Below are 15,990 nucleotides of genomic sequence, written 5' to 3'. Positions count from 1 at the left end.
ATCGCGATAATAACGCAAACGGAAAAAAAATCAGAAATATGTAAAAAAAAAAAAAAAAACTGAAGTCATATCAGGGGTGATGTAAGCAACGTCAAGAAGTGTGCTTTAGGTGGCTATTTTAATATATGTAGAAAGCTCTTTGCATCATGACGTGGGTCTTTGGGTTAGTGCAGTATACTGTGCTTTCTCCAAAGTGAAGCTGAATCTTGCTTAAGTGCTTGGCTCGTAGTTGCTGAATGAGTTTCTTTAAAGATACGTGCAAATGTTCCGCCTTAAAAATCGCTGCCTGGTGTGAAAACAGTTTTAAAATGGACACACACACACACACACAAAACGACAGTATTAGAGAGAAACTCACGCTGCGATGGAGAGGTTGGCAGCAGACAGCGGGCTGACTTCAGCCACCTCCTTGGCTTTCTGCAGGGCGTTCTTCTTACTGGCAGCCTGCTCTTCCTCCTGCTCATCCTGCACACACAGATGGAAAGAAAGAAAGAAAGAAGGAAATCAAAAAGCAAGAGATGAATGAATGAGGAGGAGGGACTAGTGAGAATTTGTTGAGTATAGGAGCATAACAACTAAAATTGGACTGTAGGGTACCTTGGTGAGTTCCTGTGCGTTGGCTAAATTGTCCACAGCGATGGCCAAGAACACATTCAGCAGAGTGTCTGAGACACAGAGTTAAAGGAGATCCAGCATGTAGGAGTTTATGTGTATGTCTGTATATAACACGCACCTAACGTCTGAGCCAACATAGCATCCCTGTTACAGTAACATCCTGTCAGTTTCTGGTTGGACTTAAAGCCTTTATACACCGGCGGCGTGACGAATAAACAAAAATTATATGTCTGAGGCTTTTATTGTGAAAGGTAAGCAGCAGAGCTACACATCACGGCTAAAGCTGCATGCTAACTCCGTCACGGACAGGAAATGTCATCGTATCGCGGTAACGTGGCGGTGGAGCCGGCCGTCGCTCTCGTCTCCGTGGTCAAATGGGCCGACGCTACGACTGTAGAGCACCCAGATACTGACATTTATGTTCTCTGCATTGAAACGGCCCCGATGGAGCTGACCATGGATGGATAAAGAGAATGGAGCTGACGGGAGAGCTAGAGACCACCTTGGAGAAGTTAGAGGAAGTAGACACGTGGGACTACGTCCGCTTTTCAAAATAAGGTGTTAACAAAGGGAACTGTATCTACAAAATACATCTATAGAAATAAGATTGATTGGATTATATTAACCAGAAGTATAAAACATTACATGTCCATTATAAATTAAAAATAAAACTAATCTGTGAGGGAAATGTCTTTATTCTTTGACTTTTGGTTTGCTGGATAATAAATAATTCCTGACAATGACTGATATATTTGACTTCAGGACGTCTCTGACTACATACATGCTGAAAATCAAACATTTTTACTGGATTCATTTAGAGATTTTCCAAAGTAAAAGTCCCTAGAAGTGTAGGATTCAACTTTTTCCCTCCATGGTCTAGAGGTAAATAAGTATGTATCGAATCGGCACCCGAGTAACGTGATAGTCTTGAATCAGGACATTGTCCCAGCCCTAACATGTATACTGTATATGTGTGTGAGTGTTTTGTGTGCTTCTTTGCATTTTCACAGTCAAGGGATACAGTTTCCGAAGAGTGTCAGGACGATGAAGAAGACAGAGAAGGCCATGCCCTTGTTGACTCCTCCCTGAGACTTGATGCCGTCGTACATCACCATGTTCCAGTCCTCGCCCGTCAGGATCTGAACCAAACACATACACATTCAAATAGTCAGATGAGGCCATATTCACTCCGAGTACATGCAGCTATTTCAAGATTAATTATGCTTTGATGTAAACACACACACAACATGCATTCATCTAAAGCACCTTAAAGCCCCCCCTCCAGTGTATTTTGGTGTTTCTATGATATTTCATATTTATTTCAGTCATTTCCAGACCAAGTTGATTAGATACACTGCAAATGATTTTGATAAATAACTTTAAAGTCAGGGTTGACGATGTTCTCCAGTAGACACTATGTGTTCTATTGGTTGAAATGGTCTTTACGCCCCGACAGCGATCCATTACTGATGAGCTCTGAAAAAGGAGCGGAAAAGAGCCGTCATCTGTAGCTGCTGTAAACCTGTAAAAACGTCTACCAATCACTGCCTCGCGGTCCGCTTGGAAAGAACCAATCAGATGCCTGCCCGCCTCCCTGCTCATCTTACTCTACCCTTGGCGTGCACCAGCCTGAAGTTGGTGCTGTAGCTGAGGAGAGAGGCCGGTGTTAACACCTCCGGAACGCTCTGAAACTGCATTTCAAACGGCGGACCTCTTTAACATGTCTATCCGTCCTCCGGTGCACTGTGGGCGGCGTGCGGCAGTGCGGCTCCTCGGTGCAGCAGCAGCCAGACGGCCGCCTCGCCAGGAGGAGGCGGTGAAGAAGAGAGCGAGTGAGAGAGAGTCGGTGTTGTTGAGATAATTCCTGTCTCATTTGTGGTCTGATAAACAGTAAATTCATCTAAACTGGGTTGGAAAACGATGCAGTCTGGTTGCCGTGGTGATGAATCACGTCTGACTATTAACCACACCCCCATTCTCTGTTTGAGACAAGCTTTAGCACATGTATGCTTTTGACTGATGACATTTAAGAATTCAAAAGCAGCATTCTACATTATATTATCACGTCCTCTTTAGTCCTTTTTGTCCGTATCCAACCCTCGTCTTCTCCTACCGTTCTGCTTCCCTCCCTCCCTCCCCTTTACATCGTCTCCTCTGCTCACCTGAAACACCGTCATTATTGCTGCGGGGAAGGTGTCGAAGTTGGTCGGAGGAGTGCCATTTTCAAAATTAAACCTAGCAGGGGAAAAAAAATCAAATGGGTGAGAGAGATGCTTTTTTTTTTCTTAAAAACTACTTAAAAAAATGACTTAACCAAATTGGCAATTAACAAAAACCAATGTCTTAGTAGCATATGAAATGTGAACGATTAAAAAGGAAGGACGGGAGTAAAGAGAGAGACACAGAGAGAGAGAAGGAAAGAGAGCACTGACTGTCCTCCGAAGAGCTGCATGCCCAGCAGGGCAAAGACAACTATGAAGAGGAAGAGGAGGAAGAGCAAGCTGATGATGGACTTCATGGAGTTGAGCAGAGACACGACGAGGTTACGCAAAGATGCCCAGTACCTGGCGAAAAACAGACAGGAAAGGAAGTGTGTGTGTTTAACTGAGTTGAGTTACGTTCGTTATATTGATTCAAATAAAAACTAGAATACAGTAGAGACTCACTTGGTGACTTTGAAAATCCTCAATAACCTGAGAGCTCGTAGCACACTGATGCCAAACGACGTGCCCGGCTGGATGATGGACCACAGCACTTCAAATATACTACCGCATATCACCTGATGCAGACACAAGCATGTGGTTATTCATATAGGTTTATGTAAGGTTACAAGGTTTAAATGGTCTGAGCTGTGGGACTCACAATGCAGTCGAAGCAGTTGAAGGAGGAGTTGAGGTAGGCCTGCTTCCCCAGGCCGTACATCTTTACCATCATCTCCGTCAAGAATATCCCCAGGAAGATTAATTCAGCAAAATCTATATGCAGAGAAGAAGACAAGAAGAGAGGAGGAGGAGGAAGAGGAGGAGGAGGAGGAGGAGGAGGAGGAGGAATGTTTTGTGAGATTGCATTCATTTCATATACAACTAGAATAGATACACCAATTGTCAGTTCACTGACAAAGGTAATAGGCATCCATCCCCTTTTTTAAAAATGTATTATTATTTTTATTTATTTATTTAGTTATTTATTTAGTTTATTTATTTAATTATTGTATATTATATTATTATTATTATTATTATTATTATTATTGTTATTATTATTATATTATTTATTTTATTATTACTTTTATGTTGCTCAGAAAGGCACACTCAGATTGTTTATTACAAATGTATAATTATTATTCTTATACTGTGTATGATCTCATGTGGAGGGTAGTGTTTGCAAGTTTTAACCGTTAAAAGCACAATAATAAAAACAGTGTTCAAATAAAAAAAAAAAAAGTAACAGAATCTGTAATTTGTATTTAAAATGCATGAAAATTCGACATTTTCTGTAATGTAAATTAACAAATATACTTATTCACTCATGCTCCAAGCTCAATCTCTCACTGTGTTGTTTTGTATCCTACGTACGTTACACCATTTGGTTAAACCATGGCTATAATGCTTATATCAAATATCTAGCTTTTTATTTCAATGCATCTTTTGATCGCTTTAAAATGAGATTATTTGTATTTTGTTTGTCTTTTCAATTCAATATATCCCATCTGTGCATGTCTGTATGTGTATATATATATATTAAAAATGAGAGGATCTGTGCAAGAGGAAGACATTCTGTGTTTGGATGTGCTCGTGTTAACTGGTTGGGTCAGCTCTTTCATGGATTTAGTCACATTTACTTAAGAATTTGCTCACCCACTCCCTTCCAGTAATCTGTGATGAGAGTATTTGTGGAGATAATCGGTGCATGCTTGCACAAAGTGTGCATGTACGTACTGTATCCCCCCGCCCACCCCGCCGCTCCCTCCTACTCACATAGAAAATCTGACAGTGGGTCTGGCTGGTCGTAGTGCACCACAGCCACACACATGGTGTTGAGGCCCACCAGACACAGCACGGTCCAGTAGAAGGCCTGGGACTTGACGATGTGCCGGATGACGAAGCGTAGCCGGCGCTCCCGCCGCTTGAAATCCGATCCTTCCAGCTTGGAGCTCTTCAAGCTGGCACGGGCAAACGGCGAGCCTGAAAGGATGAGCGAGGCGAAGGGTTCGGTGTTAGTGAACGGTGCTTTACTGGAATCGTTGTGTTCATTTAGCATCTTTGAAAAGCAAAACTGCACACAGTGAACACAATGTCATCTTAAACACAGTAACAGGTACAGTAAACACATGGGGTTGAGGAAAGGGGAAATAAGTAACATGAGGAGAGAAGTGCAGAGCAGCAGAGGAGAGGAGAGGAGGGGAGAGGAGAGGAGAGGAGAGGAGAGGAGAGGAGAGGAGAGGAGAGGAGGGTCAGGTAATGCTGATATGCAAGATAAGATAGCATCTCTATGTACCGGTTGTTTGCCTTTGAGTGTGTGTGAGACAGAGGCAGAGGCTGGACTCTAGACCTCATACTATACTAGTAGTACAACCTCATACTATACTAGAAGTACAACCTCATACTATACTAGTAGTACAACCTCATACTATACTAGTAGTACAACCTCATACTATACTAGTAGTACAACCTCATACTATACTAGTAGTACAACCTCATACTATACTAGTAGTACAACCTCATACTATACTAGTAGTACAACCTCATACTATACTAGTAGTACAACCTCATACTATACTAGAAGTACAACCTCATACTATACTAGTAGTACAACCTCATACTATACTAGTAGTACAACCTCATACTATACTAGTAGTACAACCTCATACTATACTAGTAGTACAACCTCATACTATACTAGTAGTACAACCTCATACTATACTAGAAGTACAACCTCATACTATACTAGTAGTACAACCTCATACTATACTAGTAGAACAACCTCATACTATACTAGTAGTACAACCTCATACTATACTAGTAGTACAACCTCATACTATACTAGAAGTACAACCTCATACTATACTAGTAGTACAACCTCATACTATACTAGTAGAACAACCTCATACTATACTAGTAGTACAACCTCATACTATACTAGTAGTACAACCTCATCCTATACTAGTAGTACAACCTCATACTATACTAGTAATACAACCTCGTACTGTGTTAGCCAGTAATATGTAGTATGTACTGTGTACTGTGTTAGCCAGTAGTATGTAGTATGTACTGTGTACTGTGTTAGCCAGTAGTATGTAGTATGTAGTATGTACTGTGTACTGTGTTAGCCAGTAGTATGTAGTATGTACTGTGTACTGTGTTAGCCAGTAGTATGTAGTATGTACTGTGTACTGTGTTAGCCAGTAGTATGTAGTATGTACTGTGTACTGTGTTAGCCAGTAGTATGTAGTATGTACTGCGTACTGCTTACGAGAGTGTGTCTCTTACCTACTGCCAGATCTCCCTCCCCTTCCTCGGGGTTGAGCAGTTCAGCTTTGCTCTTATGGTTCTTTGTGGCTCTTCTCCGGGAGCCTGTAACAGAGTAACGTGTTTAATCTTTAACACGGCAGTACTGATATGTTAAATGTATTATTATCTTTTCTTACATCACAGTCATGCACATACACAGTACAACAAAATAAAATAAAATTCATCCTACCATCATATTCCTTTTCATTGTCATCATCCGCCAAGATGACCTCTTCTACAAAACACACACACGGACACAAATGTTAAATATATGACACATAAAATGTATGTTTGATGACGTCCATAATATCAATCTATAGTTGTCATCAATTTGAATGAAAACAAAGTCTGTGGCCTGCACCTGGGCTTGCTACTCATCCCTCCCCTCCTTTGTTTTTTAGCGTCCTTGTTTTTATGTAGATTGTGTTTTTCAAGAAGATCAAAGGTCTGTCCTTTCTATCTGCCCCCCCCTTCATCCACTCCTTCCACCATCCAGCCCTCCATTCCTCTCATCTTCTCTACATCTTTCCAGCCCTCAGCAGATGGATCGCAGTAAAAAGACAAAAGATAAAGAGACAAATAGTGGGTCTTCTCTATCCAGGCATCAAACAAGTGTCTTTAATCCTTGCCACAGTGGTGCAAATCAAGGCTGTTCACTTATATTGAACTGTACAACTGGCTATAACTCAAGTATGTTTGTATTACATTCAGAGGAGAGCTATACCTACATTATCACCCTGGAAACGTACCCCATCATTTAAGCTTCAGGATTGAATTTGTTTGGTAGTGAATATCGTGATGTTGAAGGTGTCGGTGTGCTTCAAACTATCAACTACAAAAGCTCAAATGATAGTCGTGCAAATAAAATACAATTAATATAGATAGGACTGTCCTCGACCAAAGAAATTATTAGTCGACTAACACTTAAAGGGACTGTTTGTAACTTTTTAAGCGTATAAATGTAGCGGGTCGGGACACATGCGCGTTCGTGTGTGGCTGCTGCCTCTGCTCCTCTGCCTGCTCGCCTTCACTCAGACAGAGCGCGCATTCTCGCTCAGCTCGCTCCACCTCTAGACGTTCATGCGCGCTCACTCCACACTGCAGAAGAGTTAGTTTAGCTCTGAGAATATCTAGTGAATGTACAGTGGATGTTTGCGCAGAAATAACTGCTGCAGCTCCTCCAGACCAACAGAGGTTTCCCGTGTCTTGTGAAGTGACGGAGCTCTGCAGTGAGTTACCTTATCGTCTCGTTACCGACGAGAACAGGAAGACTCGCTGAAGAGCCCCGCTCCCTCAGCCTGCGCTGAGGCAGGAAAAGCCAACACTAGGATCAGATCTTAATCATGTTCATGGAGAGACGTTCGTCTAGTCAGCTAACATTACTACCAAGCAGGTGAAATACAGAGTGATATTGTGGTTTTAGCTGACGTGTATCGCCTCACTGTTTTGAGCGATGCTCATTCATGTATATTTAGAGCGAGCAAGCGCGAGCCCGACGCTGACTTTCGTTGATTTCACGGCCACAGGTGTCGCTGTTAAGAAGCATTTCTGAAAGTTACAAATAGTCCCTTTAAGATGATTTTGTCAACTCATTGATTAGATTTAATAAAACTAAAATCCAACACAAAAGCACCACTTTAAATCTGATCATGAGTCATTCAGCATAAAAAAACCCATAAAAAAGGACTAATCGACTAAAGAAATCTTAGTTGACTAAGACCAAAACAAAAAGAGATAGAATATTATTACCCCAGTGATTATAGGTCATTATTTCCTGCAGCTGCTTCACAGTAAAATCCACCAAACTCTCTTTGTTTATAGGCTTTTACTGTGAAGCCCCAGCAGAGAGGGTTGAGTTTGCTTTAATAATGTACTAATATCCCATGCACCTGCTGCATGCTGTAAAGGTTAACACGATAATAACGTGTTTACACAAATTAGTTTTAACGCAACTTGGGATTTAGCCCAGCCGCTATTCGATCTTTCAGAGGTCGTAGTGGGCTCAGCTAGAGGGCATCATATGAAACTAGAAAACCTGATGAATCCATCGGTATGTTATACGAGCTGGTTTTGAAGGAGGTTAAATAACGCTCCAAACTTGTTTAAAGTTTTGGCGATGAAAAACTGTCATGGCCATTTTCAAAGGGGTCCCTTGACCTCTGACCTCCAGATGTGTGAATGTAAATGGGTTCTATGGGTACCCACGAGTCTCCTCTTTACAGACATGCCCACTTTATGATAATCACATGCAGTTTGGGGAAAGTCATAGTCAATACGTTTGCATAAAGCAGAATATTGTCCCACTCCCATGTTGATAAGAGTATTAAATACCCCACAAATCTCCCTTTAAGGTACATTTTGAACAGATAAAAAATGTCTGATTAATTTGTGATTAACCCACGATAACTATTTGAATCGACAACTCTTTGTGTGTGACAAATGAACCACACCATCTAGTATATTGTACATACCAGCTTTGCAGATCCATTCCAGATAACCATTGAGTTCCCGCTCGATCTGCTGTTGTCTTCTGAGCTTCAGGAACTCACTCCTGTTCTCCACACGCTCTCTCTCTTTGGCAAACTCACTGCAGACACACACAACACACACAACACACACATTTAGACACCTTTAACTTTGCATTTTTAAGGTGACATATAAATGTAATGTGACAATAAAATACAAGCATTTTTTTTTTTTTTTCAAAATGTATTAAACTACTAATGTATATTAGGGCTGGGAAAAAATAATGATTCACCTTTGTTATCGTGATTTTGTTTTTTATAATGTTGAAATATATTTTTTTACACCAGAATCAATATATTTGCTTCATCTGAGTCTATGCGGAGGTAGAAGGAAGTTACCGCTTTTATTGTGGTAGTCTGAGTAACGTGACGTCATATCCGTTCCGTATCCGTCAACCAAAACAAACCTCAGAAAGTAGAAATGTTGGAGGGTCGTCGTGGATACGACCTGCACCCTCCCATGTTAAATCCAGCGTGGTAAACACTACACATCCAGTAAAGGATGGAAACACTTTGGGTTTCACACATTGACAGGAAAAGCAGAGCTAGACAGAGCAGAGCTAAAGCTGCATGCTAACTCTGTCACGGACAGGAAACGTTATGGTATGGCGGTAACGTTGCGGTCCAAGCGGGCCGTCGCTCTCGTCTCTGTGGTCAAACGGGCCGATGCTACGACTGTAGAGCACCCAGATACTGACATTTGTGTTCTCTGCATTGAAACGGCCCCGATGGAGCTGACCATGGATGGATAAAGAGAACGGAGCTGACGGGAGAGCTAGAGACCACCTTGGAGAAGTTAGAGGAAGTATACACGTGGGACTACGTCCGCTTTTCAAAATAAGGTGTTAACAAAGGGAACTGTATATACTAAATACATCTATGGAAATAATATTGATGGATTATATTCACCAGAAGTATAAAACATTACATGTCCCTTATAGATTAAAAAGAAAACACCACTAATCTGTGAGGGAAATGTCTTTATTCTTTGACTTTTGGGTTGCTGGATAATAAATGTAATAAATAATTCCTGACGATGATCCTGATATATTTGACTTCAGAACATCTCGGATGCTGAAAGTCAAACGTTTTTACTGGATTCATTTAGAGATTTTCCAAAGTAAAAGTCCCTAGAAGTGTCTGATTCAACTTAGTTAATAAACTTGTAGAATTGCAATACTTAAAAATCTCAATACATGTCGAATCGGCACCCAAGTATCATGATAGTATCGAGGAGATGGGTGTATCGTCCCACCCTTCTGCACATGGGATGAAAAATGATGTATAAACAACCTTTACACTGTGTCACACACACACTTACCCGGATAACACACCCAGCACCAGGTTGAGCATGAAGAAGGAGCCGATGATGATGAGGGGGATGAAGTACATCCAGTTCCATGCACTCCCTGAGGCATCGTTGCTCTGGAAACACACACACACACACACACACACACACAGACATCAGACAGAGTAATCAATGTTTTGCTCTGGGAAATCTGTCACAAGTCATAATGACCAATTGATCGACTGAGACATTAGACGACTCCAGAACTCGTAGAATAAATCCGTGAAGCACAGGCACACAGGTAGAACGGGTACAGCTGCATCAATCACCTGCAGAGGCATACGTTTCCGTCTGTCAGCGCTGAAAGTTAAGGGTTTCTTTAAAGGGGAACTTTTTCAACCTGGATCCTATTTTCTCATGTTTATGTGTCTGACTGACTGAGAGCGACAACAATAGCTGAAACTGGTCCAGCATTGAGGGAGAGCGCTGTAGGCAGCAGCCGCTCACAGGCTGCGATATGGTGCTATCGGGGCAAGCTGACACGTCATTTACATCCACTAAAGCTGTGTGATGTTAGTGTGACTTCCTACTCCTACTGTACGAGTAGTAGGGATGTGCAGTAGGGTGTGTCTCAGACTCCTTCCATATTGTAGGCCTTGATGTTTTACCGGTAGTAACGTTACTACCACGCAGAGCCTACGACAGTTAATATAAGGGAAATATATATGTTTTAAGACGGGACGAATACTCGCATAAACTATTAGATTTTTTTTTTAACTTAACGACTATTTGAAAAATCTAAAATCATGACTCAATCCCAACGAGTAGATCATTTGCGGTGTAGAGCTAAAGCTCACGATTTCTGTGCTCACACTGTACGTTGTCCGATCGTCAGCGCTGTCAGTGATAGCGCCACCATGTGGCCAATTGAGATAATATTTGATGTGAAGCATTACGACATCATGGCCATTTGTGGTACCAAATTTCATGACTCTAGCTTGTCGTAGCTCATAGCACACTGTACGTGTAAAATAGAAAAAAAACACGACGGGTCAGCTCCTGAGGGTCGTACGGATGAGGGTTGTACGGATGAAGGTCGTACTGATGAGGGTCGTACGGATGAGGGTTGTACGGATGAGGGTCGTACGGATGATGGTCGTACGGATGAGGGTCGTACGGATGAGGGTTGTACTGATGAGGGTCGTACGGATGAGGGTCGTACGGATGAGGGTCGTACTGATCGTTGACAGTTGTCTCTAAAGTTTGGTTTGAAAGCTCCGAGGCAGGTAAAGCTGGTTTGCTAGCAGAGGTCTGTACGGGTCCCGATGCTAACAAGGCAGAAACGTGCTGCCTTCATCATCTGAGCCATCCTGTTTGCTGAAACGTCTAAAAAAAGAGGCAGCGGTGTAACGTTATATGGACTCACATGTGGACAGTATGTCTTGTCCATTTAGCAGAGAGAATTGGAGGTAAGCGAGTTACGTTTTACTAGCTATATCTATTGTAGCCTACATTGATATCTTGACAGCTTCGCTCTGATTACTGTAAAAAGAGGAGAAAAGAAGGTGCTGACGTTGGGGAATCGGCTGCTTGTGTGAGAGCCTGTGGAGTCAACGGTAAACAACGTCCGACGAAGCTGAAATTCAGTCCGACTCTAAAATGAGTCGTGCGGCTCAAAATTGGGGCTGAAATGGTACAGTGAATGCTCGGCTTTAGTGCTTATTTTTTGCCTTGACAGGCTCTGATTGGTACTGTAAGTGTCTGACAACATTATGGAAAGAGTTTCGCTCAAGGAGAAGTCTCGTTCTGAAATCTGGCGAGGTGACATGTTGCCGGAAGACAACGGTGGAATAGTGGAATACATCCATGGTGGAAACACAAGAGTTAGTTGTGTTTGAGTACAGAAAGCGTAACTTAGTGTTATCTAAAAGATTTACAATGTCATGGCTGAATATTTACATGAATTCCAGTATACGGATATTCAGATTTCACAACGAGACTTCTCCTTGAGCGGGACTTGGACACAATACCAAACAGACTGGATCAAGCAAAAGGTAAAAAAAACTTTTATTTCTCTGTCGGGTCCTTTCCATCATGTTGTCAGACACTTAAAACAACAATCTGAGTCTGTCAGTGGCAAAAACAAACACTTTTAGTGGACATAACGTTACATTAACGCTGCTCACTTGTCCTCGCAGCTCATTGAGCAGCTGCCGGTTACAGCCTCGTCCCTCATTAATCACTTTGATACCAAAACATAGGAAAGGTTTGAAAATACCAAAGTTACCTTTTAAAGTTTGTCTCTGCACCCGTGCACTAAAGAAAATATAATTTATTAAGTCAAATGAAGGTGCATTTATTAGCATCCGGGTACTGCACACATATGTCCAGACAATGTGGAGGTTAGTGCACTGAAAAGTGGCGTCCGCTGCCGCCGCTGTTGGAAATATAAACAACAGCAGGGCTGACATGATTTTGCTTTAAGTCATCTCAATAAGTAAATGCATATCTGCCACTCTATTTAGCTGCTCAGTGCAGAGTAAATAATGTATAACAAATGCTTTGGTCTCTCTCTCCTGCTCTGCCTCCTCCATCCTACTGTCCAGACTCTCCCTCCATTTCCTTCATTCACTCCTTATTGTTCTCTCCCTTTTGCATACTCATTTCTCCTGCTCTTCCCCTCCTTACTTCAGTCCCTTCATTCCTCCCTCCCTACCTTCATTTTTCCATTCCTCTTCACTTTACATTATTCTTCATTTTACCCTTTCCCATCTCTCTTCTCTTTCCCTCTTCCTCACTGCCTCCCTGTCTAACGTCCCCATGTCTCCTCCTCCTTCCCCCCATCTTCCCATCTTCCTGCGTGTAGAAGCTGGTATTGCTGCTGCTGTGTACCCACTGAACCGCAGACCCGTTTTTTTTTCTACCATTAAACTTTTATCGCTCCCCTCCCCGGCAGCTGCAAGAATAACTTGGGCTGAACAGGCCCTTTTTAAATATAGAGCAGCACCGGGAAGGAGGGACACAGGGAGGAAAGAGAGAGAAAGAGAGAGAGAGAGAGAGAGAGGGAAAGGGAGGAAGGAAGGAAGGGCATAAAGAGAGGAGAGAGAAAGAAGGAATAAAGATAGAATAAGAGCAGTGGGAAGGACGGACGGGGAGGGAGAGGAGAGGAGATGGGGAAAGAGACGACTACAGTAGCACTCAAAGACCCTCATCTCTACCTCCGGTCTCCTAGCAACCGTTGCCACTGACAGCAGGGAACTATTCGGTCTTGGGCATGAGCGATGACACTGTTAAAGACCTGCTACCTATTTTATGAGCAGACTCACAGCGTGCACAGGTGAAAATCATTTTAGTGTTTCATGAGAGAAAATAATCTTGGATGGTTTAGTAATACTATTGAGATTATTGCCACACATGTTTGACAAATATAAAACTAAATTCATCTGTATTTGACTAGTCCAGGGGTCAGCAACCTGCAGCTCTTCAGCTCCTCTCCAGCGGCTCCCTGTGGATTTTTAATAATGGAAATGAATAATTGTTTTTTTGTTTACATTTTCATTTTTATTTATCATTGTTGTAGGTCTATGGTACGACGGTACGACGGAGTATTAGGGCCACATCAAGGAAAAATAATAAATCTGAGATATCAGGAATAGAGTCATAATATTACAAGAATAAAGTCATAACATTATAAAGTAGTAATTTTACGTATTACTTTCTTTTTTTCTCGTTAAGTTATGACTTTATTCTCGTAATATTACGACTTTATTGTGTAAATCTCAGATGTTTTTTCCCTCAATGTGGCCCTAATACTCCGTAGTACATTGTCTCTTTGGCCCTCACTGCATTAGACTTATATACTATATACTTAGACTATAAACTGTGTTACCTTCATCACAATGATCAAATGTTGTGTTTTTTTTTGCCTAAAATGTCTCTTCAGATAGTAAAGGTTGCTGACCCCTGAGCTAGATGCAGTGCTCCAAGTGGGCCGTACCACTTCTACATTTTACTCTTTAGCGTACCGTGATTTTTTCTTGGGCACCGGCAGATACATGTGAACAAGAGGGAACTTTTTTTTTTCCATTTCAAGCACTGACTAGATGTTTAATATTTGTTTTATCTGCACAAAATGCCCACCAAACACAACAATAACGGTCTGCATGGTGAACAAACTGATACTGTATAATTTCCACTCTCAATCTAATTAATTGGCTAAGGTGTTTGTCTGCTGGTGCAGCTCATCCATGACGAGGACTGATGGGTTTTGCTTGAATGATCCTCTCTTTTCTCATCTAAACCTACTGGCACAGAGACCTGCACCTCTCAAACTGACTGACTGACTGGTAGTCCCTTCAACAGTAACTGCTTCCTGTCAATCCTGCTTTACTCCACGCAGAGCTTTCTACACATTCTCCCGTGCAGGCTGAAGAGGATAACAAGCTGGTCACGGAGTGTGTAAATGTGTTCAGCTGTACATACATAGTAGAGCAGTTCAGTCCAGCCCTCCATGGTGATACACTGGAAGACGGTGAGGATAGCAAACAGTATGTTGTCGAACTGGGTGATGCCGTAGTTTGGTCCCAGCCAGTACTGTCTGCACATGGTGCCCTCAGGACACAGCCGTGACGGAAGCTCCGTCCCACACGGAAACTCTTCTCGGATCTCACCTGTAACGTGGATCAAAGTCGGGGGGAGGTGTTACAAAACAAAAGGCACTTTTGACATAAAATAGTCATCATGACACAGCAAAATAAGCTTGAATTATAATTATGAGATTCATCAGAAATGCTCAACAGACCAACACATTTTTCATTCTTTGTAGATGGATGTTATTTTCATAATCTCAACTCATTATGCAGATATTAGCGGTGAATTAAGACTTGTGGAAAGTGCCTTTCCCCGTCACATAAACACAGAATTGAAGTACAACAAACAATTTAACGCCAAAGACGTTATTCTCTTGAACTAAATTGCATTTTTAATTTTAAGCACAGACTGTTTTAAAGTGTACGTCAACCGGAACAGCTTCTTCACATTTAGCAAAATGAACCCTAGTAGCACTATCGGCGCACACCCGGTCCCCTTCTTACCCGTGTGATTGTCGAAGCAGGTCGTATGGAACTTGCCCATGTAGAACTCTAGGCCGATAATGGCGAACATAAGGATGGCGAAGAAAAGAAGCAAGCCTATCTGCAGCAGAGGGATCATGGCCTTCATGATGGATTTGAGGACTACCTGTAGGCCTGCAGGACACGGGGTATACAGTATTAGGAATTCAGCAATCATTATTATCCAGCATCAATTTGAATGTTGATGCGTTTTCAACAATTAGAATCAAAAAGGGTGCAACCTGTTCCCTCAAATGATTTATTTCTTCATGTGCTCCGCTACCAGCTGGTCCTGTTTAATGTAAGTGTCGCCATAAAGATAACCATAGATACAATAAGAACATCGGTTTATGAAAATATCACCTTCTTACTTTGCTGCAGGAATGAGTTAGCATTTTAACACTTCCTGTTCCCTCGTCTGGAAGTCAATACGTTTGAATGACTTCCACACAGTGAGGCATACAGCTTATTAGTTAAACACTAGTATCGTATTGGTATTGGTAAACACTCGGTATCGGCCGATACCCAAAACACAGGTATTGTTATCGGTATCGGGACTGAAAAAGTCAGATCGGCGGATCCCTTGTTGTGTCATACAAACCGTTAGCCTAACGTTAGCTTTTTATTTCTGGCGATTGCATTTATGCTTCAAAAATCATAAAAGTGGTGTTCATTTGTGGAGATTATCTTGTTGAACGAAACGTGTAAGTATCATAAATGTTTGTTTGCCACAGAGCTTATTTTCTGCAATGAGGGCGATGCTAACGTCCTGGATGGCCTACAAAAATACGTCATCCCTGCTCTCTCTCTTAATCTATTTTAACTAGGGCTGCACAATTAATCGAATATTAATCACGATCACGATTTTAGCTTCCCACAATTACATGAACATGGTCGCCTGCGATACTGACGTTTAAAATGTGTGTTCTGCTCATAGAAATCTC

The 15,990-nt window shown here is 41.9% G+C and overlaps 1 protein-coding gene across 15 annotated transcripts in view; it reads right to left on the bottom strand.

Annotated features, from left to right (window-relative positions):
• Positions 1-15,990, bottom strand: part of cacna1aa (calcium channel, voltage-dependent, P/Q type, alpha 1A subunit, a) — a 132,159-nt gene that overhangs the window by 69,783 nt on the left and 46,386 nt on the right. For all 15 annotated transcript variants that reach the window (XM_037792928.1, XM_037792922.1, XM_037792926.1 and 12 more), the window contains exons 5-18: positions 15,029-15,181; positions 14,418-14,605; positions 9,969-10,072; positions 8,594-8,709; positions 6,313-6,357; positions 6,102-6,185; positions 4,590-4,796; positions 3,478-3,590; positions 3,282-3,394; positions 3,048-3,179; positions 2,778-2,850; positions 1,637-1,754; positions 598-665; positions 359-465 (exon numbers count right to left, since the gene is read on the bottom strand). In XM_037792928.1, the coding sequence (XP_037648856.1) occupies positions 359-465; positions 598-665; positions 1,637-1,754; positions 2,778-2,850; positions 3,048-3,179; positions 3,282-3,394; positions 3,478-3,590; positions 4,590-4,796; positions 6,102-6,185; positions 6,313-6,357; positions 8,594-8,709; positions 9,969-10,072; positions 14,418-14,605; positions 15,029-15,181 (1,621 nt within the window). The remainder of the gene's footprint in view (positions 1-358; positions 466-597; positions 666-1,636; positions 1,755-2,777; positions 2,851-3,047; positions 3,180-3,281; positions 3,395-3,477; positions 3,591-4,589; positions 4,797-6,101; positions 6,186-6,312; positions 6,358-8,593; positions 8,710-9,968; positions 10,073-14,417; positions 14,606-15,028; positions 15,182-15,990) is intronic.

Source organism: Sebastes umbrosus, chromosome 14 (genome assembly GCF_015220745.1).
Source record: "Sebastes umbrosus isolate fSebUmb1 chromosome 14, fSebUmb1.pri, whole genome shotgun sequence".
NCBI classification, from domain to species: domain Eukaryota; kingdom Metazoa; phylum Chordata; class Actinopteri; order Perciformes; family Sebastidae; genus Sebastes; species Sebastes umbrosus.
This window is presented reverse-complemented; position numbering and strand designations above follow the sequence as displayed.